The 21,938-nt window shown below is 34.9% G+C and overlaps 1 protein-coding gene across 1 annotated transcript; it reads right to left on the reverse strand.

The window, feature by feature from the left end:
* Positions 1 to 17,914: 17,914 nt before the first annotated feature.
* LOC141499497 (vomeronasal type-1 receptor 3-like) lies at positions 17,915 to 18,847 on the reverse strand. Its single transcript, XM_074202189.1, has one exon. The coding sequence runs from the start codon at positions 18,845 to 18,847 to the stop codon at positions 17,915 to 17,917; it is 933 nt and encodes a 310-aa protein (XP_074058290.1).
* Positions 18,848 to 21,938: the final 3,091 nt, after the last annotated feature.

Consider the following 21,938-nt stretch of genomic DNA (forward strand, 5'->3'; position numbering starts at 1 on the left):
TAAATTGTTAATGTTAGTCAAGTACTTTGGATCTGCTATAGTAAATAAAAAAAAAGAATTTTTAAGAGAGATTTAAGATTGAGCGGAAGACATAAGGGTGATGAATGTGGTCTGATTTTCTGGCTTTGAAATTCCCCCCTGCCCCCGGGAGACTGTGAAGCTAATGGTGATAGCCTGCAAAGGTTCATGCACATTGAAAGTGCTTGGGGCAGTACAAGACTGACAATTTCCTCCACTAAGTTGTGCTACACATAACTTGTTGGTACAAAATTTCCAAATTGACTCCATCTTTTTGGAGAAAAGGAACTATTTTTGGCTCCTCACTCCCAGTAATCAGCAAAGTGCCTAGTACATAATTGTTTCTTAATAAATGCTTTTAGTCTAAGAAAAAATATTCAAAAAATGAAGGTGTGAATGGACAGGAGAAATGCTACAAAACACTAGTGACTGGAAAGAAGTGAAGGAAAATATTGATTTCCTTTAATTTAAGATATAGAATGATAAATGTAACATTGTGATTAAGGTCACCAATTCATGAAATAAGTCTTTGTTGTATAGGCAGAAACAGAGGAACACTTATGCACTGTAGGTGGAGATTTGAATTAGTCTAACCTTTTTGGCAAATAATTGATATGCATACTGTCAGGGTCCCTCAACATTGAACGCCTTTGGAATGAAAGCTCTAGAGAGGCTCAAATGAAGTGATGGCTGGTATTTTGAGCTTTTCTATGAAAGGAAGCTATAGGAAAAATTATTTGGTTCCCCAGTTCACCAGTAAGAGAGTCAGTAGCATCTGAGGGCATTGCCAAAGTGTGAGTGACAATGTATAAGCAATGTCTGTGATGGTGAATTCTTACAGAGTGGATATCTCCAAATCTTCTGCATATTTTCCCAGAATAAGCTGACTCTTCATATACAGGATAATCCTAAACTTTTGTCAGAAAATCTCTCCAAAAAACCTAAGGTTTTTGTCCTTTAGAAAGGTAATGTAATTCTCGCAACAATATGAGAGAGTGGAGAGGAGAGGAGAGGAGGGGAGGTGAGGGGAGGGGAGGTGTGTTTCTAGGCTGATGGTTTTTCTTCCATGAGGAACTGTCCCAGATATAAAGACAATGCTCTTTATTATTAATCTCTCCCCAAGAGTTTAATACAATACTATTTTTTCTGCTTCTGCGAGAAGATACGCTAAAACATTAATTCTCATGATCTGGTTTGGAGATTATATCAACTTTCTGATATACTAATATCACCAACAAGTGCAGAATATTAATAATAGAAGCCTCTTAGTCAAAACCTCCCCTGAAATCAAAGTCACACAGGACATCTTGATCCCAGTGAATACCTTTTCTTTTTCTCACTCAATTCTATCTTTGTCATTTGTATCACATATTTTTAACAATACTATTTCTGGTTGCCCTTTGATACCCTGCTGAAACTATGTTTTCCTTTTCTCAGTCCCTTTGTATTGTGACTCCAGAACCTAAGATCTGTCCTGTTTTGTAAAAGGCTAACTATTGGCCACCCCCCAAAAGCATAGTTTTGAAAATCTGAATCCTCTAATCCATATATTCTAGATGTTCTTTGTTACCTCTAGGATGAAATATACATATATCTCTTTAACACTTTGAGGTCTTTAGAATCTACACTAGCTTAAATTACATATTTTATTATCTACCACTCCCCTTTAAAACTTTAACAATTCTCTTGTCTAAATTCAAGAAAGTTGTAGGAATGCCTTCTTATGACCGCAGTGGATGTGCTCCTTGGTATGAATCTGGGCAATATGGATGAGGATGAGAAGGAGAAAGTTGACTTCCCATCCACGAACCCTCTCTCCAAGAAGGAGACCAATCCTATACTCATGTAGGAAGATGTCCTTGAGACTAAGAAGCAGGTTTGAGGTTCCCATGACTGTCCTCCTCTCCAACTTTACCTGCAAATTAACTTCACTTTCCTGAATTGGATTTAATGTGTTTAAAGTAGAGGAAGTATCATTGGCCATGGTTAGAAACTAATTGGTACTATGGCTGTTTAATGACTTGGTCAACTATAGAACATTTTCAAACAGCTCTGCAGGCTTAGCCACCTGGTCATGTTTAAGATTATTGAGGGGGAGGTCTTTTATTTGCTTTAATGCAAGTGAATGACTTAGTGCACAGGGTGTTCATGTATACCAATGCATTGTTGATGGAGTTGTGAACTTGACCAGTCATTCTAGTGAACAATTTAGAACTATGCCAAAAGAACTACAAAGTTGTATGACCTAACATCACTTGGTCTTTGTTCAAAAGATAACAATGAAAAGATAAAAAGAATCTATACGTACAAAAAAATTTATAGCAGCTCTTTTTGTGTTGTTGAAGTATAGGAAACTGAAGGGATTCCTATCAATCTGGCAATGGTTGAACAATTGTGATAGAATACTATTGTGTACAAGAAATGATGAGCAGGATGGTTTCAAAAAATGTCTGAAAGCCTATATGAAATGATGTATAGTGAAGTGAGAAGAATCAGTGGATCACTGAACACCATAATAGCAACAATTTAATGATGATCAACTGTGAAAGACTTAGCTAGTACTAAGCAAGACAATGATCCTAGAAATTTCAAAGGACTCAAGTTGAAATATGATATTCACTGTCAAGGAGATAACTGATGATATTTGAGTGCAAGCTGAAATATATTTTTAGCTTTGTCCTTTTTTGCACCATGGTTAATATGGAATTATTTTGTATGATTTCATATATAATTTGTATCCCTTGTTTGCTTTCTCAATAGGTTATGGAAGGGCTTGAGGTTAAAAAAATTGATAAATTAAACAAAACAAAGATAATTTAAAAATTAAAAGTGCTAGAGAGAATAGTTTTCAAAATAAATTATCCAAACTAAACTAATTTGAAACAAATGGAAAAAATTAAGTGAAATGGGGAAATGACGTAACAATAGGAACAGTATCAACAATGATTTCTGAAGGAGATTGAATAAAACATTACTTTATTAAAATTTAAAGAAAATTGTATAACAATAATGGAACACTTGTTTTTTTTTCTTTTTCTATTTAGTTTTTTGTTCTCAAGGCAATGGGTTAAGTGCCTTGCCCAGGGTCACACAGCTAGGTAATTAATTATTAAGTGTCTGAGGCCAGATTTGAAATCAGGTACCCCTGACTCCAGGGCCGGTACTCTATCCAATGCACCACTTAACAGCCCCAACACTCATTTTCAAAAATGAGAAAATCAGACATTTTACTGGATGCCTTTTATGAGACAAAGTGGTTTCCAATAAATTGGCAAACTATAACAAATAATTACCACAATAAGCCAATACCATTGAAAACAAAATTTTAAAAATAAATGATGACTGTATCAAAAAGACTACAGCAATTAGGTTGGTATTTTCCTAATTTATTATAAAATCAATTCTAATTGACTACATGACTATAAAATTAAGGATCATAACAAGAAAACAAAAATTAGAAGAGGATCAGTTTGTAGACACAGTCACATTTGTATCTCTCTAGTACTGGGACCACTTCTCACTCTCACAGGTCAGTTTGCAAATTATTAACCATAATATGAAAGAGTCATATATCATTAATAATTAGAGAAAAGTAAAGCAAAACCACCCTGAGATTGCACTCCATACCCAGAAAATGGGAAAATATGACAAGAAATGGTGAAATCAATATCAGAAATGTTGAGGAAGATAGACAGTTGCGTGCATCTTTGCTTGATCTGTGAATCTCTACAACAATTTTGGAAGGTAATCTATAATTATGAAAATACAATGACTAAAATATACATATCCTTGCCTGAGTAATTCTAACAGGTGACTTATACCCCAGGAACATCTTTGTTTGGAAGCCCCCATAATCAGTTTGGTATGGCACTGAATAAATAAATTCAGGTAGAATCGTCATTTTTATTATACTGTCCTGGACTACTCATCAGCAATTAATATTTTTTCAATTGTTTAGATTTGAGTCTATTTGTGTGAAAGTATTTTATAATTTGTGTTCATATACTTACTCAGTTTATCCTGTTAAGTAGACTCTCAAGTATTTCATATTGATTACACATATTTTAATTGGAATTTATCTATCTCTTGCTATTGAGCTTTGTTGGTAATATTTGTAAAAGTGCTGATGATTTATGTGGGTTCATTTTGTATTCTTCAACTTTGCTAAAGGTTTTCATTATTTCAATAGGTGTTTTTTGGTCAGTTCTTTAGAATTTTCTACATGTAGTATCATTCCCATGACCTGATAACATCTGAAGAAAAAAAATGCCCTGATATCCTAGAATAAGAGGAAAAATTAGAAATTGAAAGAATTCATTCATTCACCACCTGAGAGACATTCCAAAATGAAAATTCTCAGGAGCATCATTTTCAATTTCCAGAACTTCCAAGTTCCCAGCAATCTAAAAGGAAAAAAATATTATGAAGATACAATTAGAATTACACAAGATTTGGCAACTTCCACAGAAAAGAATTTGTGGTCTTCAAATATGAAAATCCAGGAGACAATGGGGTTGGGATTAGAACCAAGAATCTGGAAGAACTGGATACAATCCTTCAGGGATAGTCCTGAGGACAAGGCTTCAGTACTCATCCTTACGAGGCCAAAACCTCACTGGTGGCTGATTCTGAGGTGGGGTAATTGGTATGGCATCCTTGCTTTGGTGCACAGGCTACTGACATGCCTAGGGACTGCTGGTTTGTAGGGGTTTGTACTTCCTTGGGGTAGAGTACCAGATTTGGAGCCGTGCTCGATGGTACCTGCTGTGAGTCTAACTGCAGCTGCTCTTTCTTCAACCTCCTTCACCTCCCATCCCAGTGAGACAGGTGTTTTCTGTTGTGCTGGTAAGCTACAACTTCCACCCAAATCAGTACTGAGATGGTTTTCAAGTTATTTAATGGGGAATTTATATGTGTACATACATACATACATGTTTACACACATATTTACAAGAACATATTTACCTCTACTTATAGAAGCATTCATGAATATACATGTGTATGTAATGTGCATTTATATATGCATATAAGAATGTGTGTATAATATATGTGTATTCTGTAACAAATAACTATTCCTCAAGAGATAATTTGTAAAAAAAATAAACAATTTGCAAAAGAAGCATTGCAAAATATTGAGAATCACGTGAAATAACAATGTAAATCACAAATAATAAGAGAAATGAAAATCAACCTTGAGGTTTTGCCTTACATCCTACATATTCACAAATTTAACAAAAAATGACAATATTCAATGCTGGTGGAATTGTGGCAAAGTACGAAACTGATAATTATGAATTATAATAACCATTTTGGAAAGCAATTTACAATTATATAAATAAAAGTGACTAAAATATCAATACCTCTGACATACAGATTCCATTATTGGACTTTTATCCCCAAGAAGTCATGTCAATATAGATGAAAACATTTAACGTAGCCTGTTTTCTGATAGCAAAGAATTAGAAACCAGTGCATAGCCATTGATGAGGGAATAGATGAACACATTAGGGCACACAAATGTAATAGAATATTATTATACTATATTATGACATCTATGTGAACCGATTCAGTAAGAAGTAAACAGAGTCAACAAAAGAGTATATACAGACACTACTATAATGTAAGTAACATAAGTGTTGCCTACTTTACTTGTTTTAAAACTTTTCATTGTATAGATTGGATGCACTGATACACTTTCCTGCCTTCCTCCTTCCTTCCTTCCTTCCTTCCTTCCTTCCTTCCTTCCTTCCTTCCTTCCTTCCTTCCTTCCTTCCCTCCTTCCTCCCTTTCTTTCTCTTTCTTTCTCTTTCTTTCTTTCTTTCTTTCTTTCTTTCTTTCTTTCTTTCTTTCTTTCTTTCTTCATTTCTTCCTTCTCTTTCTACAATTCATTTCTTTTTCCTGCTTTCTTTCTTTCTATTTTCTTTTTCTTTCAGTCCTCTTTTTGTCTTTTAAAATACTATTTTTATATGCTTTGATTTTCTGAGGGAGAAATGAATACTTCAATAAGCTTTGATAATGCAAAGAGTCAGTAAAAACAATTAAAATGTTCATTCTCAAACCACAGCTATAGAAGTTATCTAATAGACTTCATATTTTCAGTGGTTTGATATTAAATATTGATTTCTTGCATCTGTTTAAAATTTATTTTGCTAAATAATATAAGATGTTGGTTTGAAATTAATTTCTACCAGAAAATGCTGAAGTCTTCCCAGTAAGTTTATCAAATAGAGAGTTCTTTACTTAGTAGTAATTTAGCTCAACCTAATCATTTGACTTTTTTTCCAATTATTTAGATCTGACTTTGTTTGAAAAAGAGAGTTTTATAATTATGTTCATATGTTTTCTGGGGTTATCTTGGTAGATAGATTCCCAAGTATTTAATATTGTCTACATTTATTTTAAATGGAATTTCTCTTTCTATCTCTTGTTTTGGGTTTTGTTGTTCATATATATAGGAATGCTGATGATTTGAATGGGTTTATTTTGTATTCTCTACTTTGCTGAATTTATTAATTGTTTCAAGGAGTTTTTACATGATTTTCTTGTATTCTCTAGGTATAGCATCATATCATCTGCAAAGAGTGAAAGTTTTGTTTCCTCATTGCCAGTTCTGATTCCTTCAAATTCATTTTCTTCTCTTATTTCTACTGCTAGCATTTTCAATACTATATTGAATAGTTATGGTGATAATGGGCATCCTCGTTTCACCCCTGAAGTTATTGGAAATAATCAGAGTTTATTTCCATTAAATATAATATTTGTTGTTGGTTTTAGATAGGTACTATTTATTATTTTAAGGACAACTTCATTTATTCCTAAATTTCTAGTGGTTTTTAATAGGAATGAATGTTGTATTTTATCAAAGGCTTTTTCAGCATCTATTAAGATAATCTTATGATTTTTATTTGTTTTACTATTGATATGTTATATTATGTAGTGTGTTTTCCTAATATCGAAACATCTCTGCCTGCCTAGTATAAATCCAACCTGATCATTGTGTATTACCCTGCTCATAACTTGCTGTAGTCTCATTGCTAAATTTTATTTAAGATTTTTGCATCATTAGTCATTATGGAGAGTGGTTTATAATTTTCTTTGTCTGTTTTAGTTCTTCCTGGTTTAGGTATGAGCACCATGTTGGTGTCATTAAAAAGAGTTTGCTCGAACTCCTTCTTCTGCTATTTTTTAAAATAGTTTATTTAGAATAGGAATTAATTGTTCCTTAAATGTTTGGTAGAATCCATTTCTAAATCCATCTGGACCTGGAGACTTTTTTCTTAGGGAGTTTATTGATGGTTTCTCTAATTTCTTTTTCTAAAATGGGGTAATTTAAGTAATTTATTTTCTCTTCTGTTAATCTAGACAGTTTGTATTTTTGTAAATATTCATCCATTTCACTCAAGTTGTCCAATTTATTGGCATATAATTCAGCAAAGTAGCTCTGAGTTATTTCTTTAATTTCCTCCTCATTGGTGATTAAGTCACCCTTTTTATTTTTGACATTTTTTTGATAATTTTGTTATCTTTTCTTTTTAAAAAAATCAGATTACCAGAGATTTGTCTTTTTTATTGTATTTTTCATAAAACCAACTCAGTTTTATTTATTTACTTATGAGTTTTATTTATAAGTTTTCTTTATAGTTTTTTGCTTCCCACTTTATTAATCGCTCCCTTGATTTTCAGAATTTCTAATTTGGTATTTCATTAGGGTTGTTTTGTTTCTTCTTTTTCCCAACTTTTTTAGTTGCATGCCCAATTTGTTGTTCTTCTCTTTCTCTATTTTATTCATATAGGCATATAGTCATTCTACTCCAAACTGCCTTTGCTGCATCCTATACAATTTTGGCATGGTCTCATTATTATCATTTTCTTGGATATAATTGTTGATTATTTCTATTATTTTCCATTTGATCCACCCATCATTTAAGATAAAGTTCTTTAATTTCCTATTAGTTCTTGGTTTATCTTTCCCTGACCCTTTATTACTTGTAATTTTTATTTCATCATGGTCTGAGAAATATTTATTATTTCTGCCTTTCTGCATTTGATTTTAAGGTTTTTGTGCCAGGGTACATGGTAAATTTTGGTGAAGGTGCCATGCACCGCTGAGAAACAGGTATATTTTTTTTCTATAACCGTTAAGTTTTCTCTGGAGGTCCATCATATCTAAGTTTTCTAAGATTTCATTCACCTTCTCAACTTCCTTCTTGGTTATTTTGTTTTTAGATTAATCTAGTTCTGAGAGAGGGACATTGATGTCTACCATTATTAAAGTTTTGCTCTCTATTTCTCCTTGTAATTCACTCTGCTTTTCCTCTAGGAATCTGGATGCTATACCACTAGGTACATACATATTTAGTATTGATATAGCTTCATTACCAATGGTGCTTTTTAAGAAGATGTAGTTTCCTTCCTTGTCCCTTTTAATGGGATTGATTTTTGCTTTTACTTTGTCTGAGATTAGGATCACTATCCCAGATTTTTTCACTTCTACTGAGGCATAATATATTTTAATCCAGCCTTCACCCTGTGTGTATCTCTCTGCTTCAAATGTGTTTCTTATAAACACAATAACGTAGGATTCTGGTTTTTAATCCTTTCTGCTATCTGCTTCCTTTTATGGGACAGTTCATCCCATTCACATTTACAGTTAAGAATACTAATTCTGTCTTTCCCTGCATGCTCTCTTTCTCCATTTATATTTATCTGTTTCCTTTTCTCTTATTCCTCCTCACCAAAATTTTACTACCTTTCCCCTATGGACTTTTCCTTTAGAAATTAAACTTTCTGTTCATTTTTACTTATACCTTCCCTTCTCTTTTCTCATTCCCTTTTTACCTTATTATTCCTGTTCCCTGTCTCCACCCTCTTCCATGCAGATTGAGTTAGATTTATAAACCCAAGTGGGAATATATCTTATTCCCTCACTGGGCTAAATCTATTGAATAAATTTTACTCAGCATTCACATTCTCCTTTCTTTCCCTCTAAAAATATAAATCTTTTTGCCTCTTCCCTTGGTGCTCTAATATTATTAATCAGGTATCATTAATCACAGTTCAATTATTTGATTGCTTGATAAGCTCCTATTGTTATCAGTAAATCATTACAGTTTGTTTACTTGATTGCTTGATGAGCAGCATTGACTCACATTGCATCAAATTATAATTATGATCATTTTTTACCTTACCCCCTTTTCAAGTATCTTTCAAGCACACACAAACCACCTCACAAGCGAAAGTATCATCCAACGTCATATCATTTCTAGAACTATTTCTTCCCTTCTCCCGAGGCCTATTTTCTTTCATCACTTTACCCCCCCACCCCCGCCCAGGGTACTTAATGCCTTGTAAAGTGAAGCACTGGACATTGATCCAAATAACTGTAAGAATCTCAAAGTTCTCTAAGTCCTGGGAGTCTCTGGGGGTCTCACTAAGAACTTTAGAAATGAATGTAAGTAACAGAGATAATGTCTCAGGTCCTCATAGTTTATGATGCTCTCATTAGACAAGGTGCTTAGCATCTTGTGATTAACGTGAGTCAAAGTATGATGAGACAGTAACACCCCCTGCTTTTGCTTAGGACTTTTTGTCTCAAATATAGTGATGTGATCTTGGACCTCTTCAACTGAGAGACAAGAACCAATTTTGTCCATATCCTTTAGACTCATTCTCTTCAATTATATTCTACCCTCTAATTTTCCTTAGAGAAGTAAAGTTCTAAAGAATTAGAAATGGTATATTTTCCCTTTTAGGGACCAACATTTGTTTAAAGCAATTTTGTTTTTTTGTTCCCTTTTTCATTTACCTTTTTTTATGTAACTCTTCAGTCATGTATTTGGCAAGAATTCTCTGTTCAGTTCTGGTCTTTGTGTCAGGAAATTCTGGAAGTTCTGTATTTCATTGAATATCCATCTTTTTCCCTGACAGTATATGCTGAATTTTGCAGGGTAGTCATTCTGGGTTGTAATCCCAGGTCCTTAGCTCTCTCAAAAATATTATTCCAGTTCTTCTGATCCTTCAGTTTTGAGGCTTATAGGTCCTGTGGTAGTCTGATTGTGTGCCCTTTGCATTTGAATTGTTTTCTTTTTTTCTGCTTATAGTATTCTCTTTTATTTGCGGGATCTGGAATTTGGCTCTTACAGCTCTTGTAGTTTTTATGCTGTGGTCTCTTTCTGGAGGGGTTCTGTGGAGTTTTTCAATTATTATATTATCATCTTGTTCTAGTAGACTAGGGCAGTTTTCCCTTATAATTTCCTACATGATGATTTCCATGTTCTTTTGTTCATCCAGGCTTTCTAGCAATCCAGTGATTCATAGATTGTCTCTCCTGGATCTGTGTTCCAAGTCATTCGTTTTCCCTTGTAGGTACTTTACATTTTCTTCAATTTTTTTCAGTCTTTTTATTTTCTTTTATGGAATATTGTAGTTTTGTCAATTTATTGGTTTATAACAGTTCAATTATAATTTTTAGGATTTTATTTTCTTATTTCCTTGTTTTTTAATTTTTTATTTTTGTGAGAAGTCCTTTTTTATATATTACTAAAATATTCTTGTTTTAGAGTAAACATAATACCCCCTCCCCACAAAAAATATAGACCTCATGAGAAATAAAGTAAAAGAAAGAGAAAATACTGTGCTTCATTCTGTTTTCTGACACCACCAGCCCTGTCTCAGGTGGATCATATTCTTTATAATAAGTCCATCTCAAAAGCTACTTCCATATATTTCCACCATTGCTGTTGCTGATCGCATCTCTCACCATCCATACCACCCCACTGCCATATATTATATTCTCTCTCTCCTTTCACTGTGTCCCTCTTCTAAAATGTGCTGTAGGGTAGCTCAGTGGTGCAGCAGACTGATCACCAGCACTTGGGCCAAGAGGTGCCGAACCCATGTAGCACCCCTGAGACCCAGCAACCACCTAACCCCTTGCAAGAAGTATAAAAGAAAATGTGTTATATGTGACCACTACGTCCCACAATCCACCCTCTTCTCCATAACCCATATCCCCCCTTCCCCTTTCCCCTTCTTTCATTTTCCTCTAGATGTCTATACCCTATTAAGTGTGTATGCTGCTTCCTCTTTGAACCATTTCTGATAAGAGTGAAGGTTCCCTCATTTCTCCTTGCCTTTCCCCTTCCATAGCATTGCAGTAGCTCATTGCAGTAAAATATATAACTTTTATGTGAAATAGCTTAACCTATTCCACCTCTCCTTTCTCTTACTCCCAGTACATTTCCCTTTTAGCCACTGACTCCATTTTTACAATATATTATATCTTCAAATTCAGCTCTCTCCTGTGCTTCATCTATATAAGCTCCTTCTACCTGCTCTATTAAATGAGAAGGTTCATATGAGTATTATCAGTATCATTTTCTATGCAGAAATACATGCAGTTCATCATCATTAAGTCCTTCATAATTTACCTTTTCTCCTCTGCTCTCTGTCCTTCATCTGAGTCCCATATTTGAAAGTCAAACTTTCTGTTCAGTTCTGGTTATTTCAAAAGGAACATTTGAAATTCCCTTGGTTCATTGAGAGTCCATCTTTTTTCCCCTGGAAGAGGACATTCAGTTTTGCTGGGTAGTTGATTCTCAGTTGCACTCTGAGCTCCTTTACCTTCCAGAATACTATATTCCAAGCCCAATGAGCCTTTAATGTAGTTGCTGTGTGATCCCGAATGCAGCTCCATGATATTTGAATTGTGTCCTTCTGGCTTTTTGTAATATTTTTTTTGACTTGGGAGAACTGGAACTTGGCTCTAATATTTCTGGGTGTTGGTATTTTTGGATCTCTTTCTGGGGGAGATTGGTAGATTCTCTCAATTTCTATTTTACCCTCTGCTTCTAGGATATGAGGGCAATTTTCGTGTAGGAATTCTTTAAAAATGATGTCAAGGCTCTTTCCCTGATTACAACTTTCTGATATCCCAATAACATCTAAAATATCTTTCTTGAATCTGTTTTTCAGATCCGTTGTTTTTCCAGTAAGATGTTTCACATTTTCTTCTACTTTTTCATTCTTTCGCTTTTGAAGTATTATGTCTTGACTTCTTGTAAAGTCATCAGCTTCCTTTAGCTCCATTCCATATCTGAGGGATTTGTTTTCCTCAGAGAGTTTTCTGATCTCCTTTTCCATCTGGCCAATTCTGCTTTTTAAAGCATTCTTCTCTTCCATAACTTTCTGAACTGTTTTTATCCATATGACCTATGCTGTTTTTTAACATTTCATTTTCTTCAGCATTTTTCCTATCTCCTTGACTAAGCTGCTGATTCCTTTTTCATTTTTTCTTGCATCTTTCTCATTTCTTTTTCCAATTTTTCCTCTATTTCCCTTATTTAATTTTTCAAAATCTTTTTTGAGCTCTGTCATGGCCTGAATCCAACTTCTGTTTTTCTTATGGTCTTTAGATGCAGGAGCTTGTACTTTCTCATCTTCAGATTGAGTATTTTGAACCTTTTTGGGATCATAGACAAAGTATTTCTCAGTGGTGTTCCTCTTTTTTCTGTTCACTCATTTCTCCAGTATGTGCCTTATTTGGGGTGCTTCCTGAACTTTTTTTAGGTTTTCATTTTGCAAGGCACATGGGGTTAAGTGTCTTGCTCAAGGCCACACAGCTAGGTAATTATTAAATTTCTGAGACCGGATTTGAACCCAGGTATTCCTGACTCCAGGGCCAGTGCTTTGTCCACTGGGCCACCTAGCCGCCCCCTTCCTGAACTTTTCATTATTATTGGGACCCCACCCCCCCATAAGGATCTCAGTGTGTGAATCTCTGACTGTCCTCTTGGTCTGTAAATGATCATAAGCACACTCCTTTGCCACAGGGCTGAGGTGGAGGTGGGGTCCGTGTTCTATCTGGGGCCTAGACTGCCATTTGGATCTGAGTGTGATCAGATCCCCACAGTCCTGTTCCAGGTACAGAGGACAAATCTTGGAAGTCTCTCCAACCTTTTGTGGGCTGAACATTCAGTACTCAGTTGCCTTGAGGCTCCTGCTGGCTGGCTCCAAGCCTGCTTCTGTTTCCTGGATCTGGGCTGCCATGGCTGCTACTGCTGTTCTGACTGCACTGACTGCCCCAAATGCCCTGAGGGTCTGGGCTTCAAACATCGTCTGGAAGAGGACCCGGCTGATCCTTCAAGTTGTGCCTGTTGCTCCTGGGGTGCAGGTCAGGAAACTGCTTCTTCTGCTGGGAGCCTCTGGGAGGCTGAAGTGTCCTCCCTCTGGTGGTCTGCCACTCTAACCCTGTGAAGTGGAGCCTTTCCACTATTTTCCAGGTTACCTTTTTCTGGAAAATTGCCTCACTGGATCTTTGATGTCTGTCTCTTGAAAATTTAGTTAGAGTCATAATTTTAAGATTTTTGAAATATTATGGAGAGAACACCTAGGAGACGCTCTTCTCCTGTTGTCATCTTGGCTCCACCCCTGGGTTTTATTTTTTTCAATTATCTTCTATTTTTCCTTTCAGTTTGTTATTTTTACTTTTAATGGATTTGAATTCTTTAGTCAACTTGTAACAGTTTTCCTGCATGACTTTCATTAGTTTTTTGCCTTTTTTTTCTTCTTTCTCTCTTCTTTGATTTTTAAATTCTTTTTTAAGCTCTTTGATAAGCTTTTGTATTTGAGTCCAATTTATAGACTGTTTTGATAATTATTCTGTTAGTTAATTTTTGCTACTTTCTTCTTCAGACAGGGCATTACTGTCATCTTTATCTGTGAAATAGTTTTTTATACTGAACCCTACTTCTGCTCCTTTGCTGAAGATCCTCCATGATGTCTATAGTTGAAAATTCCTCTGAATATTCTCTTTTTCTTGGTGGGATCTGTAGTGTGAATGTCACAGTAGAAGCTTCATTTATTTTTGGTAGAGAAAGCCTGCAGGAGCAGGTTAGCTTTGCACCACCATCTTTGATCCACCCTGGAAGTTCCCCATTCCAACACTTCTTAAATAAGCTCAACTCGTATGTGAAAATGCAAGATATTTCTTTTTTAAATTTTTTATTTTTTCCAATTAAATGCAAAGATAGTTTTTAACATTCATATTTTATAAACCTTTGAGTTCCACATTTTTCTGCCTCCCCCACTGTAGTGAATAATCAGATGGAGGTTATACATGTATAAACTATGTAAAGCATATTTCCATATTAGTCATGTTGTGAACGAAGATTCCTGGTAAAAGAGAGAAACATTATGAGAAGTAAAAAAATATGAAATAAATTTTACAAAGTGAAAAATATGTCCTGGTCTACATTTTAACACGATTGCTCTTTCTCAATTGTAGGTGATATTTTTCATCACAAGTGCAGGACATTTCTTAAGATACAAATAAATGAATTAGAAAGACACAGAGAGACAAAATAGCACAATTTCAAGGATACTGTTGACCAGTGATTTAACAATGCTTCTTGTGAATCACAGTAAAACCTGCAGATTTCAGGACTACTGAACTATAAGTACCCTTGAGGTACTTGTAGACAGGAAAAAAAAGGCAACCACAGTAAAAATCATATCCCTTAATTTTAGTATTTCCATATGTCTACTTGTTGAAGTAAAGGATCTTCTTTTTAAGGTCTTGGGGGCTAAATTTGTCCAAATTTTTCAGAGATAGCCCAATGGTAAGTCCTAGGGATTAGAAGGGGACTTATTGTGCCATAAGCCCAGAATAATTCAACTTCTCCTTACTAACCACATACCTCCATACATTGCATCTAACAGGGAAAGAATATTAGATTCTACAGTAACAAACCTTCTTTATTAGAAATTTGTCTTTGGGGGAAACAACACATATAAATAAATAAATAGAAAATGTGATTGTTTCCTTCACAACTGAAACAGATCATGACATCAAATGAGTAATGGTATGACATATGCATTATATTGATTATAGTGAGGGGGATGTTGTGCAAAGGCAGCCATTAAACTGCTTTTTTTCTGAAATTGTTATAATTATAATAGATTTAATAGAAAACAGAATTGTTGATAGCCTAGGTGCTATGGATCTTGATCTTGTGGATATAAATCCTCCCATATATAAGTGGCCCAGACTGAGGAAGATGAAATAGACTACTTAAATAACCCCACTTTATTTTTTAAAATGCTATTTTAATTTGTTATCTATTTACATGGAAAAACATATTTGAGCATTCATCTTTTTGAAAGATTTAGAGTTTCACATTTTTTTGCCTTCTTCCCTGCCCTTCCACATCCCCAAAAACAGTGAGTGGTAATCTGATGTAGGTTATCATGTACAATCATGTTTAACATATTTCTGTATTTTCATTTTGTGAAAGAAGAATCAGAACAGAAGGGGGAAAAACAATGACAACAGAAATAAAAGCATAAAATCAGTTTTAAAAGTGAACAAAGTCCTTATTCAGGCTACAGTTTTTCCCTCTGGGTATGGATGGCACTTTCCATCACAACCTTTTTATATTTGTCCTTCATCACTGAATTGCTGAGAGGAACTAAGTACATGGTAGTTGATCATCACAAAGTGAATCTGCATTACCCAGGATTTTATAAATGGTCTCTGACTTGATTGACCTTAAACTTTGAAGCTTCACAAATGTTGCATTTGTTGTAATTCCATATATCCATGAGGCTAACCAGTAAAAGTTGGTAACTATGAGGCTAACCAGTCAAGATGAGTGGAGACAGGGTGCTTTCTAATGTGGGGAAATAATCCCAGTACATACAGCATCCATTCCTACTAAAAGCACTAGAGAGTTTAGTAATAAATGGACTGTTTCTTAGAATAATTAGCATTATCTATCTGAAACCATCAAGAACCATTATAATCAATGGGGAGAGTCTAGAGGGGTCCCCAATAAGATCAGGGGTGAAACAAGGGTGCCCATTATCACCACTACTATTCAATATTGTATTAGAAATATTAGCTTCAGAAATTAGAGAAGAAAAAGAAATTGAAGGAATTAGAACTGGGAAGGAAGAGACAAAACTCTCACTCTTTGCAGATGACATGATGATCTACCTAGAGAACCTCCAGAAATCATCCAAGAAACTACTGGAAACAATTAGCAATTTTACGTAAGTTGCAGGTCACAAAATAAAGTGTCATAATTCTTCAAATTTTCTATATATGTCTAGCAAGATACAGCAGGAAGAGCTAGGAAGAGAAATCACATTCAAAGTAACCTCAGACAACATAAAATTCTTGGGAGTCTGTTTGCCAAGACAGATTCAGAAACTTTCTGAAAACAAAATAATCCCAGTACAAAGATGACTAATAAAGAATTGTTTTTCCTGATTGAGCATGTAAAATTTGTATATGATTACTTACTATCTCAGGGCGTGAGAAGGGTGAAGAGAGAGGGAGGAAGGATAGAATTTGGAGCTCAAAACTTCAAATAAAAATATTTAAAAAATTCTGGGGAAAATCTCAGCACATTGCTTTGTTGTTTGGACTTCCAATTTTGTCTTGCGTGCAGTAGTACAGTTCTAAGATTGTTAAGCAAAGATTTGGAAATTTGATCCTAGATGTAATAGTCATTAAGTATATAGATTAGAGAATTGACATAGTCACATTGGCTCTTTTTTAAAAGAAAATTTTTTTAAGGCAGTAGGGTTAAGTGACTTTCCCAGAGTCACACAGTTAGGCAATTATGTATCTGAGGCTGGATTTGAACTCAGGTCCTCCTGACTCCAGCTGTTCCACATTTCTTCTTTTTTTGTTTTTTGGGAATTTGATTTAATTTTTTTTTGTTTTCCAAAGAGATCTATTTTATTGTTTTAATTTATTTTTATTAAAGAGATTATTTGAGTTTTACAAATTTCCCTCCAATCTTAATTCCCTCCCTCCCGCCGCCCCATGGAAAGCAATCTGTCAGTCTTCTCTTTGTTTCCATGTTGTACCTTGATTCAAATTGGGTGTGATGAAAGAGAAATCATATCTTTAAAAAAGCTATGAGAAGTCTAAGTGGTAATAAGATCAGACAATAAGATATCTGTTTTTTACTAAATTAAAGGGAATAGTCCTTGAACTTTGTTCAAATTCCACACCTCCTTATCTAGATACAGATGGCACTCTCCTTTGCAGAGAGCCCAAAATTGTTCCCGATTGTTACACTGATGGAATGAGCGAGTCCTTCAAGGTTGATCATCCCTCCCATGTTGCTGTTAGGGTATACAGTGTTTTTCTGGTTCTGCTCATCTCACTCAGCATCAGTTCATGAAAATCCCTCAAGGCTTCCCTGAAATCCCATCCCTCTTGGTTTCTAATAGAAAAATAGTGTTCCATGACATACATATACCACAGTTTGCGAAGCCATTCCCCAATTGAAGGACATTTACTTGATTTCTGATTCTTTGCCACCACAAACAGGGCTGCTATAAATATTTTTGTAAGAGTAAAGTTTTTACCCTTTTTTCATTATCTCTTCAGGGTATAGACCCAGTGGTGGTATTGCTGGGTCAAAGGGTATGCACATTTTTGTTGCCCTTTGGGCATAGTTTCAAATAACTCTCCAGAAGGGTTGGATGGGTTCACTGCTGCACTAACAGTGTAATAGTTTCCGAGATTTCCCACAACCCTTCCAACAATGATAATCATCCTTTCTGGTGATATTGGCCAATCTGAGAGGTGTGAGGTGGTACCTCAGAGAAGCTTTAATTTGCTTTTCTCTAGTAATTAAGGATTTAGAGAATTTTTTCATATGGCTATGGATTGCTTTGATTTCCTCATCTGTAAATTGCCTTTGAATATCATTTGACCATTTGTCGATTGGGAATGGCTATTTGTTTTTAAAAATATGACTCAGTTCTCTGTATATTTTAGAAATGAATCCTTTGTCAGAATCATGATATGTTAAGATTGATTGCCAATTTACTACATTTCTTTTGATCTTGGCACATTTATTCTTAAGGAAACTCATTTTCACAGCTCTGTGAAGATGGCTTGCAAAGAGGATGAATGTTTTTCCTTGAACAAAGAAATAGGGCATATCCTTGCTCCTGGGGGTAGCAATAGAAAGGGGCTGACAGTTGGGAAGCAGAGGCTGATAAAACCATCAATTAGCAACAACCAGGACCGGTGTTGATAAAAAGAAGCGACAAATATCACAAAGAGAGAAGCAAGGAAATGAAAGAAGACAAAAGTACACAGCAACTGTAAGATTGTCTGGGTGGCTTTGATCTCAGGGGAGACTCTGGTTGAAAGTCTTGTGCTATGAATGGTCTGCACTTGTTGGTGATGTTTATGTAGCAGAAGCACCATGCTACCTCCAGCCCAGATTATGAGTGCAACACAGAGAGCATTTCTGATACTGATCAACATCTTATAAGCATTTATATGTCTTAAGACAGAGCAATGCAAAAAATTGAACTCATCTGTGTTATTGCTTGAGCTCCTTGGACCTGATAAACCAAGTATTACAGGTATTTCGATCAAGACATTGAAGATAAAGCAGAAGATACAGAAGGGGTTGATATACTCCGGGGCTTTGGCTTTGTATTTTGCCCATCTGGAGCTAGGGGGACTGATGATGATGGCTTGGAAGTTACACAGATAGCAAGCAAAGCAGATGGAAAGTGCCTGGGCTAGTTTGTGAATAAAAAAGACAACTTTACACCCAACATCATCCAGGAAATTCTCCCCACTCAAAGCTATGACTGCCTCTGGTCCCCCTTTGCTAAGAATTGCAGCGAGGTTGGCCAAGGTCAGATGAGTAATAATCAGGTTTACAGGCTTCACAATGTGACTAGTGAGGAAACTGAAAAAATAAATAGACAGGAGGAACAAGTTTGCTAACGCTCCAATTCCAGTCCCAAAGAGGACGATAACTCCATAGCATATGTTACTAGGAAGCATGGTCTCTTTATCTTGAAGATACTTCTTGAGTCACGTTGTCCTAGAAAGAAATAGAAATCTATTTGATAGTCAGACAGTGGAAATATAACCACTTTAAGAACCATTTCTTCCATTTCAATCTTATGCTTATTGGCTGTATACCATAGGGAATTGTAAAACATATTCTTTAGACAAATTATCATTCATCAACCCCTGAAACAACCCATTTTGAGGTAAGAGGAACATGAATTTTAATCATATATAGGTAGTAGGGAGCAAGGCTAAGAAAAATAATGATCCCTTTGGACCTGTAGCTACATAATTTTTTTTTTGATTTTTTTTCCAAGGCAATAGAGTTAAGTGGTTTGCCCAAGGGCACACGGCTAGGTAATTATTAAGTGTCTGAGGTTGGATTTGAACCCAGGTACTGCTGACTCCAGGGCCGGTGCTCTATTCAGTGCACCACCTAGCCACTCCTGTCTCCATTTTTTTTTACTCAAGATCGTTGATCCCAAGAAAGTAAAAAATAGAATTTGTTTCCTAATTTCTATAGTCACTCTCAATGAGTTATAGAAATCTTATTGCCGAGGAATAAAACCAACTTCTTCCAAAAGCTTCATTAACATGGGCACAATGACTATGTAATACCAATTCAGGGACAAAGGCAAGTGAAGTGAGTAGCATCAGGAGAACTATAAAGTAGATCTGTTGTATTGGAGAAATAAGGAATATAGGGGTTGGTAAGTGGCATAGTGGATAGAGCACCGGCCCTGGAGTCTGGAGTACCTGAGTTCAAATCTGTCCTCAGCCACTTAATAATTAACTAGGTGTGTGGCCTTCGGCAAGCCACTTAACCCCATTGTCTTGCTAAAACTAAAAAAGAAAAAAGAAATAAGGAATATTGCCCTCATAGAATTCTACAGAATGTTTATTTACAAAAACATATTGTAGAAGAATTTTTTTTTAAAAACCAATTTCATAACTGTGTAGCATTGGCCAAGCTACTTAACCCTGTTTGCATTACAAAAACCGTAAAAAAAAAATGAAATGAATATCATCTGTCTAGAATTTTCACCTTGTAGTTAGACACCTGAATGAACTATCTTATATATCCTGATGTGGAGTGTAATATCCCCATATTAAACCACGAACTGATACACAAATCAGAGTTAATACCTAATCTGGTTCTCAGGAGAAAGAACATAATTTAATATAAAATTTTTGTCTAAATGAACATAAGGATTGGAACCTGCTTCAGCCTTAATTCTTAGATTTCCTCATGTTGCTTTTTTTGTTCTGAGGGAAGTGATGGTGGACTCCCCCTTGCTCTTGGACACCCCAGTCTCAGCTCACACATCTTTTCCATTGTGCTATTTAATGTTTCTACTACATTTAGATCTTGTGGTCATGTTGATACTCTTAATTTTGAGCCTATATGCCCAGTGAATTTTCTAATTAAAAAAACCAAAAGGATCATGGGAGTTATAGGACCAAGTTATGCCATTGACTGAGCAAAAAAAAAAAGTGGAGAATAAGAGAAATGAAACAATGGCCCTTATTTGTCACTCACATATGCACACTCTATATACTCTAATATACACACCGATAGAAAAGAAATCATCTAGATTATTGTACAGAGAAATGAAGTGTTATAGGATTGTAACTAGAACAGATTTTTCATAGATCTGGCATAAACTGGAGATGGACATTAATGCATTTAGTATGTTTGACTAGTTCACTGAAAGACTGCTTTAAGCAGAGGCTAAAAGCAGGGAGCTAAAGGTAGACAGGAGTGACTGCTTTCAGACCTGAAGAACTGACAGATTGGCAGATGAACTTTTTTTACAGAAATATAGTTGTACAATTTCTTTCTATTGGGGTGAACTAATCAAGTTAGATGAATTTATTCTTTTTGTCTATAAACACAACTAAAATAGTCCACCAAAAAAGATTAATTGGAAACAGATACAATTGGAGATTTAACAGTGAATTCCTAAATAATGAAAAGGTTTTTAATAAATCCTAGAAGCAAAGAATAAATATATGAAAGTAAAGGATGGTTTTGAAACAAAACACTAAAATTTGAAGTATAAAACTAAATCTATCCTCAGGAGAAAAATCACATCCCCATTAAACACACATTCTAAAAAATTGAAAGAGAGAGTATTAACAAAGTAAATATGCATTTTAATAATACAACAAAACAAATGAATAGATGTAAAATATTCCAAAACACAGAAATAATGAAATATAAAGAAGAAATAATCAATTAGAAATGAAAAACAAGGAAATAATAAAGCAAAATAAAAATTGGTTCACCATAAAGTCTAATAAACTTCGTATACCATTAACTAAAAGATAAGGTAAAATTATATTAAATCAGTAAAATAGCAAATTAGTATGGTAATCACAGAAAATTCAGGAAAAATTTAAAAATAATATATCACATAGAGTTTTATGCTAATAAAACTGAGATAACAAACGAAATAGAGGAATAATTACAAAAATATAAAGTACCCAAACCATCAGAGGAGGGATTTTAAATCACCCATTCTCAGAAAAGTAAATAATTTTACTTTTAAATATTTATCACAGAAAAATCTACTAAGCTTGATAGATCCAGAGAAGAATTCTATCACCAGAGAATATGAGCAAACAAAAGAGGGGAAAAAAATCAGATAGTTACTATGGTAATAAATAAGATCAAAATAAAACCTCAGAAGAAGATGCAAAGTCAGAGTTTTCCAAGAAAAAAATATGAATTCATCTCAAACCAAGGGTGAGCTCAAAAAAGAATTTTTAAAAACAAGTAAGGGACATAAATGAAAAATTGGAAAGAGAAATGAGAGTGATGTGCAGGGGGGTGGGTGGTTACAAAATCCGAGTCATCAACTTGGTGAAGGAGATAAAAAAAATACTGAAGACAATAATATCTTAAAAATCAGGCTGGATCAAATGGAGATAGAGGTCCTAAAAGCCATTAAGAAGAAGACTACTGCCTTAGACACTTAATAATTACATAGTTTTGTGGCCTTGCCCAAGCTGCTTAATCCCATTTGCCTTGCAAAAACATGAAAAAAAAAGAATACCTTAAAAGGCAGAATTGACCAAA

Source organism: Macrotis lagotis, chromosome X, assembly GCF_037893015.1.
Source record: "Macrotis lagotis isolate mMagLag1 chromosome X, bilby.v1.9.chrom.fasta, whole genome shotgun sequence".
Taxonomy (NCBI): Eukaryota; Metazoa; Chordata; class Mammalia; order Peramelemorphia; family Peramelidae; genus Macrotis; species Macrotis lagotis.

Excerpts from the sequence above, each read along its gene's own strand:
- LOC141499497 (XM_074202189.1), bottom strand. The coding sequence starts at position 18,847 with ATGCTTCCTAGTAACATATGCTATGGAGTTATCGTCCTCTTTGGGACT.